Source organism: Perna viridis, chromosome 1 (genome assembly GCF_037379345.1).
Source record: "Perna viridis isolate PV_CMFRI_1.1 ecotype Kerala chromosome 1, ASM3737934v1, whole genome shotgun sequence".
NCBI classification, from domain to species: Eukaryota; Metazoa; Mollusca; class Bivalvia; order Mytilida; family Mytilidae; genus Perna; species Perna viridis.
The window spans coordinates 51,444,937-51,463,682 of NC_142445.1; the positions used below are offsets into that span (position 1 = coordinate 51,444,937).

Sequence of the window (18,746 nt, forward strand, 5' to 3'; positions counted from 1 at the left end):
TTTTGCATATACTATTCCCAAAACCATTTAGCCAAATTCTTTCAATGGCTGAAATGATCCATATTATTAGGACTACAAAAGTCTTCAGGGAAAAAAGTTGTCAGACGATTCCTTCTAAGAGATATTGCTCTTGAAAAGGGAAAAAATGACAGTTTTTTTTTTTTTAGTTTTCAGGTAATATCTTGAAAACTAAGATAGACAGAAATTCTTCTTAAATTTACTGCCGTTGAAAGACCAGGTGAGCAATTCAGGGTCCTGGGAGCCTCTTGTTCAACATCATGTAACTTTGACCTTTGGCCATACTGACCCCGAAAATCTGTAGGTGCTGTATGCCAACATCCTTCACAAGTAAAGGTTTCATTAAAATCCACAAATTTGTATTTTAGAAAGATGATTATGTTTTAGTATGATGTTCTAAGGTGATTTACATTTATACTTTATAATAGTCAATTTTTGCACATACAGACAAAATTCACATGAGGTTTATTAAACCACTAAAAAAGTCAACTTAATGAATTCCTACGTTACTGAAGGAAGTCCTTAACTTGGAATGACTTCTTATACATGCATTTTTCTAGATTACTGTATTCATCCCATTAATGTAAACCTGGCACCCTCTTTCTTGGCAAAAGAGAGCAACAAAAAAAGTTAGTTTCTGTGTAAAACATGCATTGGAAAGTGAGGAAAAATCACCATATGGAGATGGAAGGATTCCAGTAAATTCCTTGAAATGCATATCCTTTCCTCATTGATCTTTTAAATAAAAGTATATTTTTTTATGTTTCCTCCCATTTGCAGACATTTATTGATTAAAATATTGTGATGTATTGGATCCAACATTTACATCTCTGGTTCTTATGCAAATTAGGTGTTTCACTAAAACAATGCATCAAGATCGAACATTTATAAAAAAAGATGTTTAAATTTGCCAAGATTGTGTATTGATATTTGACATCTGGAAACAATTCATCAAGTGGATTAAAGGACTAGTGACAAATTTTTTCATCTTTGAAATTGATCTTTATTTGATAACTAAATGACAATGGGCCCAAAGACAGGCCGGCACTCCCATTATTGTGTTATTGACACAAAATCTGAAAACTCATTGTTCTTGAGTATACCATACACCCCCTGACTGAAACATGTGTATACCATGCACCCCCTGCCTGAAACATATGTATACCATGCACCCCCTGCTTGAAACATGTGTTTACCATGCACCCCCTGCTTGAAACATGTGTATACCATGCACCCCCCCCCCTGCCTGAAACATGTGTACACCATGCACCCCCTGCTTGAAACATATGTATACCATGCACCCCCTGCTTGAAACATGTGTATACCATGCACCCCCTGACTGAAACATATGTATACCATGCACCCCCTGCCTGAAACAAGGAAAAAATTGAAAAAAAGTGTGCAGAATATGTGGAATAAATATGGTAATACTATAAAAAATTGTAGGAGTATTTCAGTTTTATTTGTTATTGGAACGGAACAATCACTGGAAGGAAGCTACATTTATTTAGAAACGATAATGTGCTCTGCAGGGCACAGTAAAGCTTGATACTGCAAGGAATCTGGATTATGATTCAATATTTATATAGTATGGGTTCCTGACGCAGAATCAATGAGGTCAAAGAATTGAAATTAGATGATTATGGTAAGGTCCAAAAACCAAAATCTAAGAAAATGGTAAAATTAAGAATGTGACTGAATCCCAAGATTTCAACTTTGGATAAAATCAAATAAAGTTTCATTTTGGAACCTTCCTATACCTAAATAGCCAAATTTGAAAAGGGGCTCAAAATAAAAAAATTCAATACATGGTTAGATCAGGAATATCATACAGCCAAGGATTTTAATTTTTGTTGTGATCAAACACAAATTAATTTTGGACCCTGATTTGGACCTAATGAAACCAGGCTAAAAATCAAAACCTGAAATACAGTTAAGATTCAGAATAAAAGAAAACTGAAGAAGGAATTATAGACTCAAATCTTATTGACATTGGTAAACAATTAAACAATTTAAGTATTGGAAAGGTCTTGTGTTTGGACCCTACTTCTTGAGCAGTTTGGGCCATAACCCAATGGTAAATCCAAACCTTCTCTTTGTGGTATTTAACCTTGTGGCACAATTTCATAGGGACTCTCCCCCCCCCCCCTCATTTACTGACTGTTTCATAAGCCAATTGTCTACATTGAACGACAAAGATAATTCAGTTACCTGATAAATATCAAGTAAACCCTTCGTAACCACTTCCATAGGGAAATACTCTTTAAGTTTCTCATGGTCTACTGCATACTTTTTCTCTTCGGCCATGTTCATGTAGTAACGGAAATCCCAGAAGTTTATCTTTTCATCAAACTCATAGCCATACTTCTCACACTATAACAAATAAAGAGTAAAGGATAATGCTACATAAAACAGTACAATTAAAATGTTTTATAGAAAAAAAATCTGCATTGATTATATTCATTTATGGTATTATTTACTTAAATAAAATTGTTTTAATCTCACTTTTTAAATTACGCTACATGTGATAGATTGTTTGCAAAGCATGAATCAAGGAATCCTCAGAAAGACTCATTATGATTCATTTAATACAGAAAAATCATCATTGTTTGAGTATATTAATGATTGTACCTCTTCCTTTTTATATTCAAGGAACAATTTCATCTCTGCCTCCTTTAAAGGTTGTAGTTTCTTTGATAGATCTGTCAAGAATGTTGTAACAGCTTCAGGATTTTTTGCCATTCTCATGTCCAGAACAAATGAAGAATGTGTAGGAAACTCTAACATCTTGGCTTTCTGTTCAAATAAACCATAGTGGATAAAAATATGAGGTTGGACCAAAATTTATTGATTTTTACCATTTATCATATCAAGGAAAAAAATCATAACAAAGATGATGCAGAAAAAAAAACATTCAATTAATCATAGGATGACTTATTTTGGATAACCAAAATATTATCACAAGTGCTTCAGAACAAAAAGTTTTAATGAGTCCACAAAACTTGTTAGATGTGAATGAATAAATCCTCTAGTGATCTTGGCATGATTTATTCACCAAAATAAACACAATAATCCTGTAATATGGTTGTTTTTTTCCCTGGCTTCTCCATTGAAATTTTCAAGCAGATATATATTACTATGTATTAATGTACATTATCTTTCATCTTGAAGACTCACTGATACAAAAAAATACTAACTCGTATCTTATACAAGTATGTTAAATTATTTAAAATATAAAAACAAATTATATTTATAAAGGTACATAGGAAAAATTGCAGCACATGTTTCCATATGCATTAAAACATGGAAACATATGCTGCAATATGTAAAGGACTGGTATGGTAAAAAAATATGTTCTTTGTGCTAATGAAAATACATTCATTCATATGTGAAATCCTTTCGACAACATACAAACACCACATGATTTTTATTTAAATTCTATTTAAATTCTTCAATATAAAACAGCAAAAGTCAGGCCAGTTTTTGATATGATTTTACACAAAATGAATGCAACTTTCTTATATCTAAGGGATGCTATGCCTAAAATTTCTTCTAGATACACAGGTCTGTCTGTAGTCAGATGGAAATTAGAGGTGAGATTAAAGCCATATTTGTCGAAAGGTATTGATGAACCTGAATTGCTTTCCATGAATTATCATACTGTTTATTCGTGGTGGTTCTAAACATATGAAAAACATATGTTGCAATTTTTCCTGTGATATTTGTAAAATAAATATGTCATATATGAACATAAAACCTGAAGCTAGCCATTTGATTTCCTTTGCACAAAACCAACAGAGTTACATTTTTTTTTAAACTCCATCTGATATAGGGTATGTAAGTCTCGTTCTGGTTTCTTTTTCTTTACTGGAATTTCTGATGTAGAACGTATTGAAAAGCAAAGAACGGTCTGCATTTAATTGTTTACTTCTGGGTAGTCGAAACGCTGTATAACAATGCAAAATCTTCTATTTTATGTTTTACCTTTATCCTACCTTTATCATGTAGAAATAGATATTTGTCATTTTTATCGATGTTCTTTACACAAAAAGATGTTTTGCCCTTAACACTGAACTCAACGCTCTCTAAATGACTTATCTCCATTCTTTTGAATGGTAGACTAGGACCCATTCTCGTGAAATCACGGGGTCACATGACGAGACTTACATACCCTATTGATATTAGCAGTGGCTGAGTATCAATGAATATAAAAAACAATATAGAAACCAACCTCATGCCTGAGTTTAACAAGTTCTTCTAAAATTACAGTATTCTCCTTAACACATCTGAAATAATTAAAAAGAGAAGTCATTCATTTAAGCCTTAAGCATTATTGTCAGGAAATTAACACAAAAAGAATCAACAAAGAACAAATAAAAATTAACAATGAAAAATAATGGAGGGGAGCAGTTTTCTAATAGTATTAAAATCATACCCTGAAATTATTATAATCTAAAGTGTGTGTGTAATCCTTGTGGGCAGTAAAATGTTCCAGTGAAAGCTACTTCATTTACCTTCTTCAATGAAACAGCAGAATGTAGGGAATAACAGGTAAGCAAGCTCAAATAATATTTAAATAAAAAGAAAAAATATTTTCATACCTTAATTCGAAACAACTGTTTTATCTCATATTTTTGTTTCACATTTTTTTTAATCCTCACCTTGAATTAAATGCAATTTCTAGTCTTTTTCTAGTGTTTGGATTTCGTGCCTTTTTCATACAGGGAAAGTAGTGAGGATATTTCAGTGATACTTTAAACTTCCCATCATCTGTCTGAAAAATAACATAAACTGGTAATAATGAAACAAAGACCAGCAAAGACATCAGGTCTAGAATGTCTAATTCTTTGTTGGAATAACCAAAAACATATGTTAATCCTTAGAACTTTGTGTTTAAAAAATAAAAATAGGATAGTTAATCGGAAAGAGTGAATAACAAAAATATGATCATATTAAGTGCCAAAGAACATCAAGTTTAACAGTTTGCAATTTTGTCCTACAAGATAAATCTCAAAGTGTTCTTAATACTAATGATTTTAGTTATCATATTTAAATTATATAGATGTGGATTTTCTTAATAAATTTTAACTTTGGCGATTTGAAATTCCAAATCATCGCTGAAAACCAATTGCATGGGAACAGACTGGATACATAGGAATATGTGCTATTGTTTTCTCAATTGACAAAAAAAACAATTTTAAGGAGGTAGACCTAAGGTAAGGGACACAACTCTTACAAATCATTCAAATATTTGTATTCAGTATTTTACAATCTCATTTAAGCATCAAAGTATCTTAGATTTATTTCATTCAGTTTCAAATGAAAGCTTGAAAGGCTTTAGTGAAGTTGAATATGATACAAACATATCACTGATTTAAAGAGCTATGTCCCTTACCTTAGGTCTACCTCCTTAAAAGAACCTGCGACTCATTTCCACATTTATTATAAATACCTTATCCAAGGACTTAACAAAGTCTTCAGGTAAACCATCTGAAATAAAGATTGGGTTTTGTTTCAAAAATATAATATTCACCTCCCTAAGCTTGCAAAGTAAATTCTAGACTATGGCAAGTCTTCAGATATTCATTAATTTTCTTAACATTTAAATTTTATCAACAGTTTTGTCAATAAATAACTGTTTAAGGTTTATAATACTTCAAATTTAACCAAAATAGCAGAGTTCTATCAAGGAATGTAACTCCTGCTTAAACTGTCCATTTGCTATTTTTTTCCAACTATGTTTGTCTGTTTGTTATAATGGTTGGCTTAATTTAACTAAGTAATGTGTTTTTCTTTTGAAATTCCAAACTAAAATATTGGCAGGTTTAATATCACACAAGATGCTTATTTTGACATGCATGGTAATTAAAAAAAATAATAACAAAAAGGTTCACCACAGCATGATATAACTGCAGTGGTTGAACCCTGAACAGTTGGAGCAAGTGTGGACACAATATTAGTTTTTGACACACTTAAGCATAAGGATTTACAATTTATTTTGGACGCATCAAATGGGTTGGACACCATATTGCACAAATTTTTAAATTAAAATAAAATTTTTTGAAATCATACCAAAAATAAATATTTGCTATTTCATGTAAGGAAGGCTAGACCAATCAATGTCTGGACCTGCGTCACACTGCAACTGAGGAAAACACAATGAAAGAAGTGAACTTCAGAACATGATTCCCATAAAAATCAGAGAATCAAAATTTCCTAATAATATGCAAAACTGCATATGGTGTTCTTGTTACATACCAAGTTCTATAAAATTCTGTTGGGTAGTTTTAGAGGAATTGCAATGACAAGCTGATACATGATGATTTTCAGTAAATATCTAAGTTCAAAGGGGCATATATCCCATAAAAATTAGAGCATCAAAATTCCAGATAATATACACAACTACATATGATGTTCTTTCAAAATATTAAGTTTCATGAAATTCAGTTAAGTAGTTTATGAGAAGTTGCAATGACAAGCCGAAACATGACGATTTTTGGTAAATTTCTAAGTTTAAAAGGAAAAACTCCCATAAAAGTTATGGAATAAAAAATGTCCTGATAATATGCACAACAGCATATCACGTTCTTGCTACATATGAAGTTTCAGGAATTTCTGTTGAGCAGTTTCAGATGTGTTGCTATGACAAGCTGATACATGAGGACTTATGGTAAATTTCTAGGTTCAAAGGGGCATAACTCCATTACAAATTAGAGAATCATAATTTCATGATAATATGCACAACGGCATATGGTGTTCTTGCTATACACCAAGTTTCAGGAATTTCTGTTGAGTAGTTTTTAGAGGAGTTGCAATGACAAGCTGAAGTGTTATGGATGGACAGATGGACATACATACATGTACCGGTAATTACAATCATACAAAACCATACCTCAATGCAATTACGCATGTCATCCATATTAAATTGTGTAGAGTAAACTAAGAGTCTTTTTTTATTTGAAAAAAAACTCATTCTGTTTGCTGGCTTCATGACATACATTTAATTTTATTGGCTAATGTGGAAACAAAAAACATGTACCTCACAGTACAATTGTGGCTTCAAAGCCAGTTCATGATCATGCAAATTCTGGTACTGTGACCTAACAAACTGTTAAAAAAAACAGCTTTCTGCTTTGTTGGTTTATATGTATGGCTTCAATTTTTTTTCACACTGAATATACTTTGTATCTTAATATATATGCATGTATATCAAAATATGAGAAGAAAAAAGAACTTCACTAAAGACACTTCTGATACTTCAGTATATATAATTAATCTTTTCCTTTTAATAGGAAGACAAAATACATTTCAACAAAATTTTGCAGCTTTTCTTTCTTCAAATAATTCAAAATTGGACTTTAAGACATTAATTTCAATAAATATGGCTTTTGTCTAATCTTAAGCTGTTTACCCCAAAATCCATCAGCTAGACTGACCACCACTGTCACTAGGTAAAATTCATGTGCAGTATTCACAGTTAAACATTAAAGAAATAACTAACACCTGAATATAGCTGAAATATTGCTGCTCAGACGTTAAACCCCAAAAAACAAACAAATCTTTTATTGAGATAAATATTACTTTTTCTTTAAGCTACAGATGTAAGTACCTAAATATTTTGGACAAAATGAAATCAGCCTGCTGACTGAATGATTGACTGTATCATATATTAATGAAATTGAATTTCTAATATATACCACTACCCCTTACCAAATTTATTACAGCAATATTAATATATGATTGTGCAAAGCAAAGCCTGTGATGCATTGTTCTATTGATTTTGTCTTTTTTAGCAGCACTGGAATAGAAAATTTCAGGCAGCAATATTCTGTTGGAATTTTCATTTTTTCTGTTTTTATTTTTTTTCTGACTCCACTTAATCCGTAATGATTTCTTGTTCAAAATATTCAGTATCTTGATATAACTTCACCACGAGTATCAATAATCATGTTAAAAAGTTATTACTGACATGTCAAGACTGAAACTTTATTTACACATATTGCAGTGGTCAGTACGAATTTGTCTCGATCTTAAGAAATATTCCGTCAAAATGGAGAATTTACTGTTCTGTAATGAATCAGGAACATCAACAAAAAAAAAAACGCTTTGGGTTTTCTACCAAATTATCAACTGAGATAAATTTAACCGAAGTCCAAAGAATCCGCACAACAAATTTGCACGCTTCATAACAAAATGTGAACGGTATAACAAGAATTATTGTAAGCTGAAGTAAAGAATGTTTATTCCGTATCCTGTCTTAAACCTTTGAAACAAAAAGCTGATTAAAATACTTGCTTGTAACTGATAATTCGATAGATTTTGGAAATTTTTACAATTTATTTTCTCGAAACGGGCGTCATTTTTGTTTGATTAGTTATAGAAAAAAGATAACTCTGGTCAAAATACCACTAAAAGATGGAGTACAGTCCCGATCATGGGGGATGTCTGAAAATGAGAGAGCGATTTCACTTCGCTTTTGGTCTTATCTGAGGGCGAAGTGAGCGACTCCAGGGCAACTATTTCGCCTGAATCGCCCAGTAGCGCGAGCCCTGTCTTAGTTGCTGATACTGAGTGAGTACACAAATAATCAGCATTTATTACCCTAGGCTGTATAAATCTGTTTCTTCCTAAAAGAATTTGGTTTACTCATTTTGAAATTATTTTTTATAGAAATTCTTAACTTTTTTTTTTTTTGATAAAAAAATTTGAAGGATGAACATCAAGTGTAAATAACTTTGTAAACTTCTGGTTGTCTGATTTTCAAAAAATGTTGAACAGTTTTTCCACGATTTTTTGGATAGTTTTATTGATTTTTAAATAAATTACGGATGTTAGGATGCAGCTTATCGCCTTATCAAGAACCCTGTGGTTTGTTTTACTCAGTTACCCCTTTATTAATTATAAAATCTGTAACTAGGTTTACAACAATTTCGAAGTTTCAGACACAAAAACATATTAATCTTTCTGTTGCAATCAGTTTGAGATAAGATTTAATTTTTTTTTTTTTTGATTGAATGAACTAGAAGTATAGTTTTACCTAAATCCACTTCTGTAAATTCTAAGATTGTATTTTCTTCATTCAGGTTTTTGCTGAAATCAATACTTAAATCACTCATCTTCTTCTTTATTTCCTTGATTCTGTCTTGCTTTTCCTTTGGTAAATGTAACCCTTGTATAAAAAATAAATAATAACTTTATTTCATAAAGCTCACAATCATGATTACTGTGGTTTCATTCATTTTCGTGGACATAATTTTTTCATGGTTAGAGGAAAAACAACATTTCATGGGATAATTAAATTCACAGTTTGTGGGTCAATAAAATAAAAAGAATCAACGTTTTTCTTTGCATTTCAAGTAAAATATCTCTGAAGCAAAGCTACTTTTGCTCATTATTTCAGGTAAGGCAAAAAAAAAAATTTTGGAAGCATTTAAAGCATTTATACAGTTGAAAGTTGGTTTTTTTTTTTTTTTTTTTTTTTTTTGTGTGGGCACGTTTTACCAAACTGGCATTGAAAATGCATCAGCGCTTTGATTGCTTATGTTATTTTAATTACGAATGAAACATATGTGGTACTTCTGTCAGGGAATCAAATCTGCTGTTTCCATTTTCCAGGTTACAAGTAAATATTCTGGTAAGTAAAAATTCTTGCTAATGAAAACTTGATGCATCATTGCTAGTTGTATGAAAATGGGAAGTGGTAAAACCTGAGTTTACCAAACATTACTTTTACAACAAATGCTATCATTGGAAAGATGAAAAAACCAAGAATACCAAACTACACTCTTACAATTTATTTTTGGTTAACACTGACACTACAGAACACAGGTAGCCTGAGGCTATATGGCACTATAAAACAATTGATATTCTCTTTAATTAAACAATTAAGGGTGACAGGAAACATTCATCCACAGAAATTATTGTTTGTTGGAATCTTTAATTTTGTGGCTTAACTGTACCACTATGAAAATTAGCACCCAACAAATAAAAATGAACCGCAGTATACATTAACAGATGGTAAAAAGTACATTTTTTCTGTATGTTTATTGTGCTTTGATCATATGGATAAAATGTAACAAATTAAACAGAACTATAAGTGCATTCAGTCAACAAGAAAACACTAACATGAAAAAATAAACATTTTTAGTTCATTCACAATATATCAATCAGAATAAAAAACAATATACCATTTCTCTTGCCCAATTTAATCATTCTTTCTAAATATCTCTGTGCCTCTGGCTTCAACTGTCCTGAAAATTTCTTTTCTGTTGCAACCAAGGCGTCAAAGACATCTTGTCTCATGCTAAAAATGAAATGATGAAAGAAGTAAGCCATTTACTTCAACATTTATTTTATATTATTGAGTTATCTCCCTTTAACCATCAACTAAACACACTATCAAAAAGAAGAAATATGCGTGTCAGTCCAATAAATCAGCATAAATTTATCCTACTAGTACTGTGGTGGATAAAGGGGGTACAGATTTTTGTTGGAAAATTTTGTTTCATGTAAAATAAGAGCAAAAATGATCAAATAACAGCCTGGAACCCACCCCATTTTCAAAATTTCTGGATCCATACCTGCCAATACTAGTAAAACAGTTAATTGAATCATATTAATAAAAAGTTTAATTAATAACTTAAAACCTAACACCATGGCTTAGCAGTAATGATTGAGTTATATATATATACAACTCTCTTCTTCTATTGTTAAAAGGGCATAAACAGTGTGAAAGTTTTATAACCTTGTGTTTACCTCATTTCTACATCAAATTCTGACAATTCTTTATCAGCAGCCACACTAGCCTCACGGAGGTCTTTATTGTCTGATACATGTTGTAAGAAGTCTACATTGTTCCTATTCACAGCATACACACAGTCATTGTCAGATAAAGCCTATAAAATTAAAAATATTAAAACACTGAAATCTAACCCATGGACTGCAAGATTTCCTATTCTTGCATTTCCTAGCCATGTTTGATTCTTTTTCACAGTTATAATATATCAATTTTGTGATTACACGGTACTTAGTACAACATTCGGAATGACCTGCTTTCCTTTCTATTTACAAGATGTCATAAAATATTCATTGTGACATCTTACCTCACCCAGTCTATTAAACATGGCTGAAAACATGAATATCCTTGTCTAAAAAGAGAGAAAACTTGTGTAGTTTCTAATCTTTGAAGCAAAGAGTAGAAATCCAATGATAAACATTAAGCTGTCTATCAACACAAATTACTGCTACATTACCACCTACCTTGATAACATTATCATAGGTAATTTGATCTGCAGTCAGTTTCCCTACAGTATCATACACCTGAAGAGATGTCTTCTTCAGATCTTCTACAGTTTTGTTAATCATATCCTGATCCACCTTCCATGTTAATTTTACACCTGGAGTTGAAGCCATTGTGTCTCTTAACTGAAAAAAAATTGTATATATCTTCAAAATAAAAAAACAAATGTATAACTAATTTAAATCATTGTACAGTGTAACATCAGCCTCATATCTTGATCTTCACTAAGAAATCAATGGTAAAGGATAACTATTGACCAAACTATACGACTTCTTATAATTAAACTTCTGGAACAGAGTTATGCTGCAACACAATTGAAGCCATGACTACAAAAGTTTTATGGTTGTCATCATGAACTTGTGGATCATTAGGGTGTATCCATCTGTACCATGAAAACTGATTTGTTCAACATGTCGTACTTTTTCTTTCCTCTTTCATTAACCCCCGACTTGACTTTTTCATGAGCAACTGGGCGGATGTTTCTAGAAAAGCAGAGTACAGGAACAGGAGAACCCTCAAAGTGAAGTCTGTAATATACAGTTCTCAAACATGATATTGATTTCAAGCTAAGTATTGTGACCCATTCACTGCATAACACAGCACATGAATATTTATCTAAATCCTTGTACAGCGTAACATTGATATTATATACAGATGACATATTATCGTTAAACAATCCTAGTTTTGGGAATTTGAAACATCACATCTACCCAAAAAACTTGAGATAAAGGATACAACAGACACTGTAATGTCAGCCTCATACTCTGACCTACTCTTAGAGATTGATGGTAAAGGAAAACTATTGACCAAACTAAACGACTTGATGACTTAGCATTCCAAATTGTCAACTTTCCTTTTCATCTGTTTCATCTTATTTCAATTATAACAAGGTAAAGTTTTCCCTTCCCTAGGCTTGATCACAGGTCCACAGCTCTAGAGAAATTAAAACCACTGGTAGGTGTGGTCAATGTTGATACCATTAAACCACATGCATTTCACAAATTCTTTTTAATTAAACCACAAGAACTTAGATAGTAAAACGTCATTTTCATCCGATTGTGTCTTTAAACAATTCTTTAGAACTTTTGGGAGTCGATTCATTGCATTTTTCATAAGTTAGGCAAATTGAACTGCTTTTCTCTGTCAGATAATTGCAGAGATCGTTAAGATCTTGTTGTATAAATTAAGATCATCTTCCTCCCTCTCTGATCATATTGATCTTTATCAAATTGAATCAAACTCTTGATACTTTCTATATTTTATTAAATGAAAAGTTCTCAAATTTTGTTCATTTAAAAAAAAAAGTAGAAATCAACCAGTTTTTTTAATCATATTGATTTTGCCAACGATGATAATCGTAAATTTGACAGACCCGAGATGTGTTTACACACACATTTCACTCAGGCACATTAAACCCCCGTAAATTACCATCAAAACATTGAAATTACCGTTACAATAAACACATGCGCCAATCATATAGATTTATGACAGGTATAGGTGATTAAAAGACAGGAGTAATTGGAAAATGCAGTGCTGATTTGCAATGCATGATGCAAATTTGAATACACCAAATGAACATGTGGCGCTCGTTTTGAATTCATGGTGCAAGGAAAGTAACACATGCAAAAAGAGGCTGTGGAGAACCCTGGACCCTTGACTTGCTGACAAATGGAATTCTCATTATACATGCATTTGTTTAAAATTGTCTTTCAAGTTTGTTAAACGTGCATTTTGTCTTAGTTCTGAATGTTTTTTAATCGATATTTGTTACATCTGATACGATATCAATACGCTCCCGAAAGGAGCATTTATGGTTGTATTTTCAACTTGGTTCTGTTTACTTATGGCAAGAAAAAGCATCAATATCCTGTTTGTACCTGCATTTTCAGGAGCTGAAAAACAGCATAATGGCAGCTTCATTTGCGTATACTTGTATATGTGCGATTGAGAGCCAAACCAGTCTCAGAAAATATTTGCTAGTTTCGATAATTAAATACAAATCTAAATACAAATCGAATCATAGCTTTTCCAACACAGGATTGGCCTTATAGTCTGCAGTATGGCACCCAGATGTTTATGAAAATTACGTAATCAATATTACCCATAAATCTCGGGTCATAAAAATGGCGAAACGAAAACAAACCAAAATGAAACGAAAATAATTGATATAAGGAGTCGAAACGAATCAATTCTATAACAGCCCTCAAAGTACCTTTTAAAACTAGGTGGTCTTTTGGCCACCAACCTTGAAATTTTTGTGGCCAACACAAATTTTAGGTCGCCAACCAAAATAAATAGGTCGCCAGAAAAAATGTTATCACAAGTTCAAGTACTACCATGTATTTTCATTTCGTCCAGGTCAATCACTTTTTTAATTTTTAGTGTGTTTTTGGTTTTAGTTTTTCATGTTGTCTGGTTTCCAAACTTGTTATGTAACAGTGTCCCTTGATTTTTGAGTTTCAAATAACTGAATCTACAACCTATGTTCGCTTTGTTTAGTTGTTTTCTTTTGTGTTTTGTATATTAACTATCCTCATATGAAAATAAAATGTAATATGCTTTCTGAGAACTTTATTTATTCAAAATGTCTGATGATCATCAATATTTTCTTCATCATTGTCCTTGTTCGTTAAAAAAATTGTCAAAAGTGTTTGTTTTACTTTCTCCGCCATTACGGGGAATTAGAAACAATCGATGACACGCTTGAAATCGTTTTCAAAATACTGGTGACAATTGAGTAACATATGAAAAATACCGGCTCGGACATGATTTTTTCCTTGACTTTTCGGTCGCCAGTCAATATTATTACAAGTCGCCAAATGGCGACTTCAATATTGTTTTCAGTCGCAAAAACGTCATTTAAGTTGCCAATACAACCATTTCACTAGACTAGACTGAGGGCTGTATAAAATGAATCAAATAGTTATAAAAACATAATTAAACTATACAAAATGAAACAGAATGAAGCAAAACTAAATATAATAAGGAAATCTTTTAAGATGTTTCACAAATTATGAGAACTATAATGTTAACCAGTGCCGGACAATTCTACCCAAAGACATTTCGGACCAGGACAACCAATAATTCCTTATGAATGCCGGACATTTCGGCCAATAGACATATCAGACTATGACAATTAGTATAATGCTTTAGAACAAATATATATCATTACAAAATTTATCATACTTGATGGTTATAAGTATAATATATCAAATCAGACCTGACAAAAATTATCAAAGTGTCTGTGCTCCCAGTTTCAGAGTAGCTCATTTACTTTTGTTACTTTGCATTTATTATTTTGGTTACATTATGTTCTTTGTTGTGTGTGTCTGTTTTCCACGTCTAGTCTTTGTCCCTGGATAACTTTCGTTTGAATTCCGCTAGAATCTTGGTTCCTTTCGTAAAGTTATTCGAAGAATAATAACAAACTGCAACAACTGTATGTTCACCTCAAAATTAAGATTATAACGAGATGACTGTGAAAACACACGATAAAATTGACTAAAGTTACTACTTCTTTTTACAGCAGAGAAGACAAGTTTTTGCAATTTCATGTGTCGTACCGGTTCGACTGGAATATTCAACCTTCGTCAGGGCACCAGTTACTGTTTCATCCTATTACCACAAAATGATTCCAATCGACAACCTCGAGTACGGACTCGACAGAAAGTTTCATTTCTGAAATGCATTAATATCTTCTAAAGTATATTTATGAAATGGTCAGATGCGAGAAGATATCAATGACGGTGGTTAAAAAGGCAAAAGGGCAAAAAAGTCACGGTCAATGATGGTGGTTAAAAAAGCAAAAAGGCAAAAAAAAAAGTATATTTATGAAATAGTCAGGTGAGAGGGGATAATATGGTCGATGATGGTGGTTAGAATGGAAAAATTGAAGGAAAATTATGCAGTACTCTTTAATCAAGGAACATTTCTATTTTTTTAACTGGTTTACAAGATAAAACGCCCTACCGTGAATGGACCACAGTATACGTAGCATAACACCAAATCAGTGGCGGATCCAGAGGGGATGCAGGGGGTTGGCACTCTTATGGGAGAGATTTGTCATTTCCATGTGAAAAATTAACCCCAAAAAATGCAAATAAGGTACTCACACTTTTCTTATGAACCCCGGCTGGCACCTACATTACAAGTTCGTTATAAGAAGCAGCTTTTTGAAAAATGTGTAAAGTGGCCCTGGCTATTTCGTATAACATGTTCAAAAATTAGAAATATGAATTTATTTTCGAGTAGATTCAAATCTAAATATTTAGATTTGGTTCGTAACCAAATCATTATTTTGTTTGAAATTATTTGAATCATGGAGTCAGTGGGTCTATTGACGTTAGTGATGTCGCAGTGCCAAAGTAAATTATATAAAATAACTTGGTTTGCTCAAGGAGAATCAACCAAACAGAAAGCTTATTTCAAATCTAATGAAATTATTCGTTTTTCAAATAATTAAAACTTAACCTGAACTACAATCTTGGTTCTACATTAACTGTAATAAATGTAATTCGTTTCTAGGTTTCTGCAGCTAGAAACTTTCCTAATCGAATAGTACACTTCTCGTTTTCATTAATATAAAGTTCATCACCGATTTCTTTTCAGTGCAATCTTTTATGTTCCAATGACTAGCTAGCCTGGCAGTTCCTTACATTCATTTACACTGAAGTAAATACACCAAAATAAGTACATTATATCATAGAAATATAGGATGAAGATCCGTTTTGCAAACCATCACACTTTCACTACAACTGTCAAACTTTACAACTAAAACAAATTAATGCTTTGCAAATTGAAATATACTGGAAACAATATGACTACAATGCTAGATCAGCAATACTGTGTACGCGGTCATATTGTCCATCGACTTTAAGAACATGACCTGTTTTTTAGTAAATCAAAGTGGTGAGGCACTAAGTCAAGGAAGACCTCAAAGTAATAAAAAATATTCATGTAACCAAATTGTATGCTAAATAAACCGATCAAAAAACTTAGTCCTTTTAAAGAATAACCATCTGTTTTAACGCAGTTTGTATTTATACGGTCCGTTTATCAATATATATTTTGGGGTCTTCTTTTGTATTATTGCTTTTGGTATTCCTGGCTGTACAGATACGTTGATGTCCTCAAATTTCCTGATACTTAAATCAGCATTTCATACAAAATATGAATTCCACTGAGAATCACTGACTATCAATATTCGATGAATTTACAAAGTAAGATTGGACCCACACCTTGAAATTTCGGTTTGGAGATGCATATAGTAGAAATGAATCCTGCAGACTGGAGGAAGTTGAGCAAAGGCCCAATCTCAAGGGAGAAATGAGCAAAAAACATTCCCTTGCTTGTGCCCCCTTTGATGTAGATTTTTTTGTAATAAATTAAAACTAAAATTTGTCCTTGTCATTGTTGTCTAGATTAGGCTATGGTATGTACAATAAATGATTACATTTCTCTAGGAATTTTCAGTTCAAACAAGGATAAAAACTCTTGTTGTAAAAATTACTATGTAGTTTAAAGATCAGTAAACTAAAAACAACTTTATAGCTCATAGATTTGAGCAATTTAAGATTCCAATTAATTTGGAAAGTCAATGGTATGTGGTGAATACAGAGAATATGATGTTTTAATCACAAATGCACTTTGAGTATAAACCCATCTTTTTTTCTCTCCAAAACAAAAAAGTTATTAGTGAACCAATACCTCAGGAGTACCACTTTTTATGATGAATCACTATTTGCTGAGTGTTTTATACCTGTCTGCCTTCAATAATATATGTGCATTTCTTTTACCTTTTTTCTGCAAGATTGTTTCACAAATATGTATAAGATTACAATTCAAGTAACTCTTATGTTTCGCATATATATAAGTGCTAATGTTTTTTTTATAGTTTTTCATTAAGAGATGTTGACATATACATTTACAGCTGCTTCATGCTTCACATACATGTACCAGACTTGAGAATCGTGAACTTTGTTTCATGCTTAAATAGTGTCCCAGCACAGAAATGGTCTGTTTTACTTTTGCTTTCTTCTCACTTCACCTAGTGAAACTTCTAAGTGATAACCACTGAAAAGAAATAAAAAAAAAATCATAACAGTGTTTGATATTTGCAAAGTGTTACAATGTAAATTCATGAAAATATACATGTATTTTAACCATATGATATGGAGAAACCTCCTATTTTTGGGAAATATTGTTACATGTACATGTAATTTCGTGCAAATCAGGCAAAAATAAAGGTTGGGTGGTTATAGCAGTACCAGGTATTTACTGGTTTTTAAACCACCTGGTCAATATTCCCAAAGTGATCAATACTGGTCGATTGAAAATTTGCAAACAATATTTCTGTCATTAGTTCCGACAAAATAGTTAATATCATCAGGGGCGTAGCTGCCTATACGCAAATACGCAGTTGCGTACTTTCGGAAAAAGTAACAAAAATAAAAACACACATTTTAAAGATGAAATGAAGGTTATTTATCACATATGCATACCATAAACGTAGTATAGGCTCTGAAAAACTGACTCCAAAATCGTTAAAATTCAGGAGTTTCCCTCAGGGCTTTGCCTTGTCGGACTCACTGGGGGCTTTGAGCGACCCCCCCCCCACCCCCCACCCCAAGACCCCTCGCCGTAATTTTGCGTACAACTAAAACAGGCCTAGCTACGCCCCTGATCATATAATCATTGAAATCTTGCAGTTCTACACGTATCAAATAGCCTTAATATCGTTACAAGCCCGTGTCGTACGTCAAGTAAACATCACATATTTGACATGGAGTGTGATCGGCGGCGGAGCGATATCTTAATGCAAACTTTGCAAGGAGAATAACCCGCGGAGTGTAATTTGGTAGTTATATGTTGAAATGTCTACCTTGGTTACGTAATTGGGTTGCCGTCTATCTCTAAGTCAAGTTCAGTCTATAAATAGACTTCCTTGACAAAAAAAAAAAAAAAAAAAAACGCGCATTAACCTAAAAGATTGTCGAATTTGCAAGAGTAATCAAGGGAACCAAGGTTATAGCGGTAATCAAAAGAATATATTCCAGGGACAAAGGCCAGACATGGAAAACAGACACACACAACAAAGAACATAAAGTAAATAAAATCATACATACAAAGTAACAAAAGTAAATGAGCAACTCGGACTCCACTAAAAACTGGCAGCATGAACCAGGTGCACCGGTAGAGTAAGCGTCCTCTGCTTTTCTAGAAACACCCGCCGAGTTGCTCATAAAAAGTCAAGTCCAGGGTAGACAAACGAGGAAAGGCAAACTATGACCCGTTGAATGAATCAGTTTTCATTGTGCTGATGGATACATCATAACGATCCACGAGTTCATGATGACGACCATAAAACTTCTGTAGTGATAACTTCAATCTTGCAAGGCACTGAGGGTTTGAATAGACTGGATTGTGACCA

At 32.5% G+C, this 18,746-nt stretch overlaps 1 protein-coding gene across 3 annotated transcripts in view; it reads right to left on the reverse strand.

Annotated features, from left to right (window-relative positions):
• Nucleotides 1-14,929, reverse strand: part of LOC148629262 (thimet oligopeptidase-like) — a 28,159-nt gene extending 13,230 nt beyond the window's left edge. Inside the window, exons 1-10 of one of the 3 annotated variants that reach the window (XM_088547259.1) lie at nucleotides 14,881-14,929; nucleotides 11,278-11,442; nucleotides 10,774-10,913; nucleotides 10,206-10,321; nucleotides 9,056-9,187; nucleotides 5,471-5,508; nucleotides 4,680-4,792; nucleotides 4,250-4,304; nucleotides 2,650-2,814; nucleotides 2,230-2,391 (exon numbers count right to left, since the gene is read on the reverse strand). In XM_088547259.1, coding sequence (XP_088403385.1) covers nucleotides 2,230-2,391; nucleotides 2,650-2,814; nucleotides 4,250-4,304; nucleotides 4,680-4,792; nucleotides 5,471-5,508; nucleotides 9,056-9,187; nucleotides 10,206-10,321; nucleotides 10,774-10,913; nucleotides 11,278-11,430 — 1,074 coding nt within the window. In that variant the 5' untranslated portion in view covers nucleotides 11,431-11,442; nucleotides 14,881-14,929. Of the gene's footprint in view, nucleotides 1-2,229; nucleotides 2,392-2,649; nucleotides 2,815-4,249; nucleotides 4,305-4,679; nucleotides 4,793-5,470; nucleotides 5,509-9,055; nucleotides 9,188-10,205; nucleotides 10,322-10,773; nucleotides 10,914-11,277; nucleotides 11,443-14,766 lie in introns of all 3 variants that reach the window. The other 2 variants (XM_088547244.1, XM_088547252.1) reach the window with 2 other exon arrangements.
• Between the last annotated feature and the right edge of the window lie 3,817 nt (nucleotides 14,930-18,746).